This window comes from Osmia bicornis, chromosome 8, assembly GCF_907164935.1.
Source record: "Osmia bicornis bicornis chromosome 8, iOsmBic2.1, whole genome shotgun sequence".
NCBI classification, from domain to species: domain Eukaryota; kingdom Metazoa; phylum Arthropoda; class Insecta; order Hymenoptera; family Megachilidae; genus Osmia; species Osmia bicornis.
In genome coordinates, this window is record NC_060223.1 from 9356043 (window position 1) to 9367323 (window position 11281).

General features: G+C 28.4%; 2 protein-coding genes across 4 annotated transcripts; one reads left to right on the top strand and one right to left on the bottom strand.

Annotated features, from left to right (window-relative positions):
* Positions 1 to 489: 489 nt before the first annotated feature.
* Positions 490 to 3723, bottom strand: LOC114875208 (monocyte to macrophage differentiation factor 2). The gene is made up of 5 exons (XM_029185239.2): positions 3548 to 3723; positions 3271 to 3474; positions 1954 to 2199; positions 1596 to 1848; positions 490 to 1475 (listed from the first exon to the last, which is right to left on the bottom strand). The coding sequence occupies exons 2-5, from the start codon at positions 3342 to 3344 to the stop codon at positions 1221 to 1223; spliced, it is 828 nt and encodes a 275-aa protein (XP_029041072.1). The 5' UTR covers positions 3345 to 3474; positions 3548 to 3723; the 3' UTR covers positions 490 to 1220.
* A 106-nt stretch (positions 3724 to 3829) lies between these two features.
* On the top strand, positions 3830 to 11046 carry LOC114875207 (WD repeat domain phosphoinositide-interacting protein 2). Of its 3 annotated transcripts, XM_029185236.2 has the most exons (11): positions 3837 to 4400; positions 4962 to 5044; positions 5131 to 5297; positions 5362 to 5556; positions 5620 to 5736; positions 5823 to 5977; positions 6047 to 6220; positions 6300 to 6407; positions 6825 to 6931; positions 8276 to 8332; positions 9310 to 11046. In XM_029185236.2, the coding sequence occupies exons 1-11, from the start codon at positions 4264 to 4266 to the stop codon at positions 9423 to 9425; spliced, it is 1416 nt and encodes a 471-aa protein (XP_029041069.1). In that variant the 5' UTR covers positions 3837 to 4263; the 3' UTR covers positions 9426 to 11046. The 3 variants fall into 3 exon arrangements, with proteins under 3 accessions (XP_029041070.1, XP_029041069.1, XP_029041071.1); XM_029185237.2 differs by lacking the exons at positions 8276 to 8332; positions 9310 to 11046 and adding an exon at positions 7084 to 7415 and having other exon boundaries at positions 3830 to 4400; XM_029185238.2 differs by lacking the exon at positions 8276 to 8332 and having other exon boundaries at positions 3861 to 4400.
* Positions 11047 to 11281: the final 235 nt, after the last annotated feature.

Consider the following 11281-nt stretch of genomic DNA (forward strand, 5'->3'; position numbering starts at 1 on the left):
CAAACTTGTGGTTTAAAAAAGCCGCCATAAATTAAAAATTTTTAATTCGATGCTAGCGCCATCTATACAAAAACGGCTCAAACTACTCAACAACTTACCGACTAGGTTTCTATAATAGAAGAACACTAGCGCCCCTGTGGAGAAATGGCGGAAACTACTCGCGGATTAGTTCCTGCAATTTACCGACAGATGGGGCTAGCGTTCCCTTACAGAAACCTAGTCGGTAAGTTGTTGAGTAGTTTGAGCCGCTCTTGTATAGATGGTGCTAGATTCGAATTAAAAATTTTTAATCTATGGCGGCTTTTTTAAATTACAAGTTTATCAAACAACTATTTTAATAACTTTCTGAAAAATGGAATCAAACAGCTGTTGTTGCAAAAAATAGAAAGCTATAAATAATATCCAAATAAGCGTATAGGAACATACTAACACAACTTTTAAAATATCAGTTATTTGTTCTTTGTGACAGGTATACGCACTGAAAATATATAGATGAGAAATAATTCAACAGTTTTATTGTTAAATAATAATGGTAAGTTTTACAATTATTTGTTTAAGAAAATAAATCTTCTTACACGTTTTTCTCCATATAATTAATGAATTTACTACTTATCGATATTTTCCCTTACATGTTATTCAAGTTGTACAATTCATTGACACAATATGTTCGTAAATACAAAAGTCATTCTTGTAGGCTTTAATTAATCTCTAACATAAACAATTTTTCCTTACTTATTAGGTAACTAGTATGTTGATTACAGGATATTCGTATATATTTTACATTAAAGGATGTGATAATGTAAGTATTTATGTACTATAAAAGAAAAACATTTAGCATTTAAAATAAAATAATCATTGTAGAATGTTTTGGGCATTATCTGAAAGGAGTAATACATTTAATTTTCTAAATTATTAAAACATATCATTTGTTCTTTTGGTATAAATATATTAAAATTTACAATTTAAATACTAGTCTTTTGTTAGAACGAAGTGATAGCTTCCTGCTACCAGTCCAGTTAGTAATATTTTAATATTCACGATTTGTGAATATAGTTTCCTCTCAGGTACTTAATGTAATTGTCTATTCGTGAAGCTAACTAATTATAAAAGATGTATAGATTAAATACAGTCATTAAAATCCTTGTACATGAATTTCCTCTAAAAAGTGTTAATTTATACAATTTTTGTTATATAGGAAAATAATGCTAAAAAATATATTTTTATAATTCTTCAATATGAGATTTTAATAATGTAGGTAGTAATGGCACATCTTTCGTCACGAAATTATCTGAAGAACTAATCATTGGAAAGACATGACTTAGTATAGCATAATAATGCAACCCAGCTGCTATAACAACAAACACATGCCAAATTGCATGTGCACAAGGTATTCGACCATCGGATTTAAAAAACACCAAGCCAAAGATGTAAAAGAATCCTCCCATTTTTAGCTCAGCAATGTCATAATAATGAGACTGAAAAAATTATTCGGAATTATGTATTGTTGCTATAATAACGTATATATATAGTGATAAATGAGAATATCAATATTAATTACATAATGCATTGTTTTGAAAGTATAATTGTGTACTTACGACATTAATAATTGCAACACTAGGGCCAATTCCAATAATTAAATAAAAAATTGTTTCTAACATTTTATATCGTTCATGGAAGATTTGTTGATAAAGTATACCTAAAATTGCCATTATCCAAACAAGGTAACGCATTGCAAACATTAATTCATCGTCGGGGAAATGATCAACATTTAACCAAGGAAAATAGCTAGCAGCAATAAAAATGTAAATCATAGCACGATCGCAACGATGTAATGCGTCTTTAAGTTGTCTGCAATATAACTTAATGTTAAAATTTTAGTTTCTACTTCATAAACAAAAAGAAATGAATGAATAGTAAAGTAACAAGTCACATTTACTTAAAACAAAGAAGTACCTGTTATTATTGCAATAGTGTACACTGTGGAAAAATGTTGATACCGTAAAAACAAGTATCAAAGATGTACCATATACATAAGCTGATATTAGTTGTGACCATGTTATAGAACGGCGAACAAGTTCCCAACCTGCTATCACAGATGGAACAACCCAAATTCCATGAGTAGCTACATTTGCAACATGTTCTATTGAAGTAGGTACATATGCTTCATTTGTACATGCCCGAGGATTCATCCATTTTATTCTGTAAAAATATAATACATTTTTTTTAGCATGTTAATAATATAATAGTAATGTACTAATTTCTGTGTATCAGTATTAAGTTACAAGAAACTTAATGCATAGATAAATATAGATAATCATGTGTAGTAAGATAAATGTATATGGAAGAAGTATAAAATTACAAACATATAGAATATAAAGAGTCATATAAAATTACAAAAATCAGTGTATGGGTAAGGTTTTAACATTGAAATATAAAAATGTAGTCTATATAGTGTATAATTAAATTATATACTCTAAATCACATTTAGCTAAATTCTAAAACTTACATAATTGTTAATATACATATATGTACAATACCTACTTGTTAATGTATATTTGATGATATTATACACATTCCATATGTTTCCCGATATTGTAAAGATGAGAACTGTTGAGAATCCATGTAACTTTGGTATTCCATAGATGACATTACTTGTTGCAATTATTTTATGGTCCATTTACAAGCATAGTAGCAATACATTCCACTTAAATATATCAGATTAAAAATACCCAATACATGCAAGTTATAATTCTACATACTAGCAAACTAAAGAAATCAATGGGTAGGTAATAAATGAAATTCATTTAAAAATATAGTAGAAATAATATATAAAAAAGATATTTCCTTTAAATTTATTAAATAAAATTAGCACATTTACAATGCAAATTCTTTATCAGTTTTTCTACACAACAATTAGACGCATTATTAATTTTCTTCATATAGCATTAAAACCTATTATATAATAAACTTTTAGGGTTTCATATAAGCATACAGGAATAATAAAAATGTTAAATAACATGCTATATTAAAAACATATATTATTTTTCAGTAAACTATACAGATTGGGATAATAAATAAATAGTTTACAACTGAAAGTCTAAATAGAAACTCCATGCAAAGATGAAATATCATTAATCAATTTTCTACAAATACTGACATTAGTATAAACAGCCACTGTTAAACTTAATGGAAAAATTAGGCAACTTAATTAAACGATCAAACGATAAACAAGTTAGTATTTGTTAATTAATATTAGTTATTATATCTTACTCTTTTATACGTTGAAATTGTATAAGATTTTTTATTGGCGCCGCAATTAATTGATGAAGACTAAACATATCCATTTTTTCCGGGAGTCAACTAGTATGTCTTGACTCGATAATCAATGTGATTATTAGAGTATTAATCAACGCAGCGGTTACTTCGTCACATATATCAGCTCATGCTTCGCATTACCAAATTATTTACTCGAAACTATAAATATTTATTAAAATTACTATGTATTATATACACTTTGAATGGTTTAGCCACCCATTTTTTACATTACCGCTACCGTGGTTGTAGTACTACTGGGAACAATAGAGCTATGAAGTATAAAATACATACATACATATATATAACTAACAGATAACAGATATAGTTAACATTAAAAGTGTTAGAAATATTCAGTATTTCACACTATTTCCTTATCTTTCTGTTATTATATTTTTTACATTTGTATATGTAATATTTATCAGTTTTCTGACTATCTTCTATTTAATATAAACAAATATATAATATACATAGGATAATTTCTTAAATTAATAGTTAAAAATTTATCTCATGTAACAAAAAAGAAGTTCATCGTTGAAAACAATGAACAGAGTAATATTGTTGAATGTTGCATAACAATATTATAAGTCTGTTCTTTATATTTTAGTTGTCATGGCAACAATAATGGCATGAAATAAAATTTGATGTTTCAGTTTCATCGTTCCGTGAATCAGCAACGACTGTCAGCTGTTCAATATGCGGAACGATGGTAGTATCAGAGGAGTATACTGCATTGTATAGTCCACTTGTAGAAGTCATTCTACATCGGGTTCGACATCTGTTCACAAATCTTGTATTTAACGTGCGCGTGCGTGTATTTGTATTAACGTATGTACATGCAAGAAAGAAGAGAAACAGATAAAGTAATAAAAACAAAGATAGAAAAGGATATAAAAAGAAATTAGGAAAGAAGCGGATAAAGTGTTCTTACGCGCACCGTCTGTGCGATTTATGCAAAATCTTGTGCGTAACGTGGATGTATTGACACAAGGACTAAAATACAGTATATCAGGACTAATGAACCTCGCAAATCAGACTACTGATCCTCAAAGTGGTGTTTTCTTTGTCAACTTCAATCAAGATTGCACGTAAGTGTCGCACTCTCGGCTATTAAACTGAGGACATCGTCCTTTGTTCCCTAACCTTGTTTCTTCTTCATTAACAAATACAATTATTTAAAGAAAAAAATGTTATACGCGTGTTTGTGTATGTGGAAAAGCCTCGTTTAATCACGCATAGTAACCTTCTGTATCTTTCGTATACGCATCGATGCATACGTTCTAATATTTTTTTCACAATATTTTTGTTTCTTATGTGATTGCTTTTTCTTTTTATTTCTATTCATATTATGGAAAGAATTCATTTTTGGGTAAATCAGAAGAAGCTTTCAGCATTTTAGACTTACTACTTTATTGTGCTTGGAATTTTTATACTATTCTTTTGTCTACCTAACATTTTAACTTACCTTGAAATAAAGTATTGCCATTTCCTTTTTCATTTCTACTATTTACAATTCGTATTACCTGTTGAGAATTAATTTTATATAACTTATGAATCATTGGTTAATTCATAACAATTATTTATTTATTTATTTTTTTTTATGTGTATGTATGTATGGTGATATTTAAATCAGATAACATTCTTTCCAGATCTTTGGCAGTAGGATCAAAAGCAGGGTACAAGCTTTTTTCTCTAAATTCCATTGACCATCTTGAAAAGATATATGAAAATGGTAAAGAATATTTTATTTTGGAATTATACTTCTTTCTTTATTATTTTATCATTAGTATCTATTATATGTAATTATGTAAACGATAGATACTGAGGACATATGCATTGTTGAACGACTATTCAGCAGTAGTCTTGTGGCGGTGGTTAGTCTATCATCACCTCGTAAACTCAAAGTATGCCATTTTAGGAAAGGGACAGAAATTTGCAATTATAGTTACTCTAATACCATTTTGGCTGTGAAGCTCAATAGAGCGGTAAGTTTATTTTATTTTGTTGTAATGAAAGTATTACATTGCATTATAATATACATATTTACAGAGATTAGTAGTATGCTTGGAAGAATCATTATACATTCATAATATAAAGGACATGAAAGTGTTGCATACAATCCGTGATACTCCACCTAATTTAGCAGGCTTGTGTACGCTATCAATAAATAGTGATAATTGCTATTTAGCGTATCCAGGATCAAACACAATTGGAGAAGTTCAAATATTCGATGCGATCAATCTTGTGAGTATTAAAGAACGTATAAAATAAATGTTGTCCATTTAAATATGAAAAAATGGTTTCTAGCAAGCTAAAACTATGATTCCTGCACATGATAGTCCTTTGGCAGCACTTGCATTTAGTCCAAATGGTACCAAAGTAGCTACGGCTTCTGAGAAGGGTACTGTAATTAGAGTTTTTCATGTAAGTCTAATAATTCATACGGTACTAATTGTTTATTCAGTTCTTAAATTTAGATGCATTGCTGAAGGTTCTTTATATCTCTGAAGGTTCATGATGGTACAAAACTGTTTGAGTTTCGTCGAGGAGTTAAGCGATGCGTATCTATAAGCAGTCTTGCTTTTAGTATGGATTCTATGTTCCTTTGCTGTTCAAGTAATACTGAAACAGTGCATATTTTCAAGTTGGAAGAACCAAAAGAAGCGTACGTAATTCGGTCTTATTTATTGCATTAAAACTTTTATTATATTTGAATTATGTTTCGTTATTATAGACTACGGCAAACAACGGATGAATCACAAACTTGGATGACATATCTAACCAAAGCAATGTCCGCATCTGCTAATTATTTACCTTCCCAAGTAACCGACGTTTTTAACCAAGGGCGTGCCTTTGCGAGTGTCCATTTACCTTTCCAAGGGTTAAAAAATGTTTGTGCTATTACAGTGTAAGTTTTTCGATAAATTAATGCTTATTAGTATCGTATATATGTTTCTATGAAGTCTAAAATACATTCTACTGTGCAGAATACACAAAGTACTTAGGCTGTTGGTGGCTAGTGCTGATGGGTATTTATATGTTTACAACTTGGATACAACAGAAGGCGGGGACTGTACATTGCTTAAGCAGCATAGGTTTGTATCTTTGAAAATTCTATAAATAAAATATAACAATCTTAAATAATTTACTTTGAAGGCAGCATAGCGCTCGGCTATGCGAACTCCAACAAACATTTAGCGTTGAAATGGTCAGTACGGTTTATGACGCGAGCGTTCAATGAAGCTATTCTTGAAGAAACCGTTAAGAGTTAACAAAGCATGTTTCAATGGAATTTTTCAGCAGTAGTCTATTCAGTAAATTGCACCGTCATAAACCGGGAATTTTCAAAGGGTCCACTATACCAGGCTCGGCGGTTTCCGACCATATGCAACACGAGTACCTGGCCGCTAAGAAGTCCCGCTACTTTGCCATCTGTGCCTTATTCGAATGGATTCTAACTCCCTTTATTGATTGAAACATCCATTAATTAAATTAATAAATTGTATGTACAGATTAGATGGCAAACGAGATGAAGTGGATTGTGCCAGTGTATCCTCAGCTGGTGTAGGATCTGGAGAAACTCCAGCAGGAACTGCTGCACGAATAGTACAAAATACAGGTATGACAACATCATAAACATTCTAACATACGAACTATAATGTAGGCTATATAACCGAGCGAGTTGACGATAAAGATATATCACATACAAAAAAAAACTGGTACATTAAAATGGTCACATTAATATCAAATGTTTTGTTTAAAAAATTGAAGTTCCAAATCGATCCACGATGAAGAATTCATATACGTTCAAGCATTTACAGATCGAGTTTGACATTACCTCCTCTGTTCTTTTTTTAAGCATGTCAACACTGACATATACACATGCGCGTACACGCGCAACATTTATGTACACAAAATGCAGGCATAAATCATGACTGATATACATATAAATCTAATATTTTGTTAATGCATATATGCATTTATTTGTATATAATGTAATTTTTATATCTAATTATGTTACATTTAATGACAAAAATTTATACCACTTAAGGAATTGTAAATTTACAGAAATAGGTGATTATTACATTTAATTTTGAACATAAAAATTTTTCTGTATTGTTAGTATCTTTTATTATACAAAATTTAAATGATTTTATTATAAATATATAAAGTATATAAATATAGGTTTAATTTTATAAATTTAATGTATAATATAGTATATTAACTTTAACTTGTATATATAAACGTGAATATAAATGAATACTGTGTAAACATTTTTTTACATTGAGGATCATAAAGAAGTATAATTTTTTTGATACAATTTCTTTAATATTAAAATTAATGAATAGTGATTTCCACAACCCATTGAATTAGCAACACATATTCTAATATTTTGCTCTCGATAAATATGCATGTTGTTTAACATTTCTGAAATGTACAGTAGCATTATTAGTGATTTTTATATACTTCATTAGAGGCATTAATACTGTAAGATTTAATTTTATTCCTGAAATATATTATTATGTCAGATAAAGTAGTTGAAATCAGGTAGAATATGTTAGATTATGTTCTGGTAGAATCTTATAAATATTAAAATACTGTCATACATTATCATTTATTTTAAACACATAGTACATGATTTTTACATGTTGCTTTCATTGAAAACAATGTTCCTAGTATACTTGACTTGATGATAAAATTGTGTTTAATTGTAATTTTTTATATTTTTTTCTTTAGTTTGTGTATATACATTAATAAAGTTTGATTATAGAATCAAACAGATGCTATTTATCTTATCTTTTGTGTTGCTACTATTCATCAATTTTTATTATACACATTATGTTTTCTTTTTCCTTGCTTCTAACCCCTCACAATTAAATAAGTAATTTCTTCAGGGGCTAAAGGGGGGCCCCAACTATTGACCTTACTTGATGTAATTTTTTCTTTTTATTATCCACTGAAGCCTGCATAAATAGCTACGCGGGTGTGTTGCGCGGCCGCTCGCCAGACTCCATGTCAGGTACTGGTATATCCTCTATTCTGTCCCTCGCTTTTTTACACTCTCATTTTCCATAATGCACTCATTCCATTAAAAAATTCTGCTACTATACTTTTTTAAATAATTTTTTACTTTTTAATATACGTTTATTTTCTCAGGTATAGAGAAGAAACAATGAGAGTAACAACTAATAATAAATAATTCTTATATTGTGTGGGTGCACTAAACTTTTAATATATATGTTCCCAATTATCTAGGTTTTATAACATTTCAAAAGGATTTAATGAAATTATATTTTTCTTACTATCTTGATGGAAAATTGATATCTGTACATTCACTGTGAGCTTTATAAGCACATTTAGTAAACAGTTTTCAGGTATTGTTTCAAAGCAGTCAATTGTTTAATAGAAAAGTTATTAAATGTATTAACTACATTTCATAAATGTTTTAAATCCTAATGATCTTTAATATTACATAATATTACAGTAGAAGTTTCCTATTATCTTGTGTTTTCAATAATAAAAAATGTAAGGGACAAACATTTTTACTAACCGAATACTTATAAATATTTATAATATGAACATGTAGAGTAATAATTTTATCACTAATGACTATTGAATTATCAGTTTAACATGATATTATTTAAATCTATAAGCACAATTTTGTACTACATAACATTTGATAATGTTTTGAATCTGCTTTTTTATATCTTATAATATTAAATGTTATAACAATTAACCATTTATCATTAAGTTTATTTGTATAATTTTTGTTTTGTTGATAAATAGTGTTATTTCCTTACAAAAGAATGATAGAAACAATGGTAATTAAAACATGTTTGATTTCAATAAGTGATTAGAGTCTTTAAGTATATTTTAAGTACAAAAAGTATGTCATGTATCACTGGATTCTAATTTCATACATCTTTATCGTTACATCCGCTTAAAGTAATGATTAGTTTAAATAATTATAATTTAAATTCATCAATGGATTTATAGAGTCAGAGAAGTATCATGAGATGATAGCAGCTACAGAGAGTCCACCACGATTTTCGGGTTCATTCCGTTTGAAAGACGATGCTGAATTTCCACCTGTCACGCAAAGAACGGATTGAGTGTAATGATTTTACGCATATCAAAAAATTACAGATGAAGATGAATTACATACAGCAGTGATCTAAATTAAAGACACTATAGTACAGGTTGAACGATAAGTTATCACATGCAAGACGTTGCAAGTACAGGGAAGCAACAATTATTTTGTAATGAGAATATTACAACAAACACATTAATGAATTTGTATAAATTACATAACTAACGCCAAAATTAGCATGTGTTTAGTGTCCATATTGTATCTAAAATTGACATTTTAAAAAGACTATCAGGATACTTTTGTTTATGATTACAGTTATCTTTTCAAATCAGTATTTTCTACTGGAACATTATCATTATCAAAGAGCGTAAAGTTTGTTTTAGACAATGTAGTAATTTAATAATAAGTAATGGTTACTGCAATGCTCGAACAAAAAAAAGATATTGAATAAGCTCAAGCTAAAATATGCTTGAAAATATTTAGCAAAAATGTTTGACATAAACATACATGAAACAGTATGTAGACATTTAAGTATTTTTACTGTGAATTAAAACATAAATACGATAAATACTACATATTCTAGATATGTTATTGACAAACAAAAATTATTTATAATACGTGATACTCATTGTATTTACTGTGTGAAACAACATTTTCTTATTGAATTGCTGTATATTGTAATTATATTTTCATCTTCTGTGTTCGATAATTAACAAAATATCATATTCTCTTAAAATACAATGTAAAAAAAAAATGGGAAAGATTATAAATTGAAATTTTATAAAGAATATAATACTTACAAGATTTTGAGGAACTTTTCCATTAATATTTTTCAAAAATTAAATGTTCTGAAATATTTGTGATAATATTTCATGATTTCTTTTTACATAAGTTAGCTCAATAGAATGAAAATTGAAAATAGATTTATATAAATACATAAAATAAGATAAATTTCTTATCATATTTTAATTTTTATTGATTTTTGGACACAAAATATATATAAATAGGTATTTTAAAAAGCAAAAAAAAAAAGAAGATAGAATAGTTGAGCTATTATTTCTTTAAGCAAATTATATTGAAAAAGGAAAAAATATGTTAACCCATTTTTGATTATTATTATACTTTATCCCATTGTATAATGTAAAATGCATAATGAAGTGTAGTTGTTGTCTACATATAGTAATATACTCTAAACACTTTCTTCTAAGTAAGGATTGAAGTGTATTTGTGTTTTTTTGATAAAAGATATTTAATTGTAAATGTAAAATTTACCATTGATTGATTTGTTAAATTACTAATGTGATCCTTTGATAAACAGCAAATGTTTTCTCACCTGTAAATTAATTTTAAAATTAATTGTATACACAGTACTGAGCAAAGTAGGCTTCCCGAGGAAAAATGGCAATATAGGAGAAGCAGAAATTTTCAAAATTCTAGTTTCGGCGCTACTAATATTAAATCAAATTTTCCCGCGTAGACGTTTACGCGCCGGCGCGGGCAGCCATAGATGTATCTCCTCCCCTATTACATCGTCATTGTCCTCGGGACCTCTGAAGGGATCAGACACTGTGCGTGTGGTAAGGGGTTACAAACCCTGCGATGAGGTATTGTGGCATTTTAAAAATTACATAATTATAGATGATTTTTCTGTATTTTATTCTTATTTTTATTTCCTTTATTATGTTTTTAATTTGATTTATTCATGGCACTTTGTTTGCTCTCTATACTTTTTTTTATTTTTAACTGGTTGAAAAAATGTTCAAAAAAACTTAAAAATACTGTATTTATACATATAACGTTTATATTGAGAAAGACACATCGTTTGTTAAATGTTAAAATGTGTGTTGTCTGTAACCCTTACTTTGCTTCTTGTACTAA

Bases quoted from the DNA above. Each gene is read 5' to 3' on its own strand.
- LOC114875207 (XM_029185236.2), top strand. From the start codon at position 4,264: ATGCAAAATCTTGTGCGTAACGTGGATGTATTGACACAAGGACTAAAA. The intron at 5,045-5,130 runs GTAAAGAATATT...TGTAAACGATAG, and splicing joins TGAAAAGATATATGAAAATG to ATACTGAGGACATATGCATT. The intron at 6,932-8,275 runs GTATGACAACAT...TATCCACTGAAG, and splicing joins ACGAATAGTACAAAATACAG to CCTGCATAAATAGCTACGCG.
- LOC114875208 (XM_029185239.2), bottom strand. From the start codon at position 3,344: ATGGATATGTTTAGTCTTCATCAATTAATTGCGGCGCCAATAAAAAAT. The intron at 2,200-3,270 runs GTAAGATATAAT...ATATTTTTACAG, and splicing joins CAATTTCAACGTATAAAAGA to AATAAAATGGATGAATCCTC. The intron at 1,476-1,595 runs GTAAGTACACAA...TAATTTTTTCAG, and splicing joins GTGTTGCAATTATTAATGTC to TCTCATTATTATGACATTGC.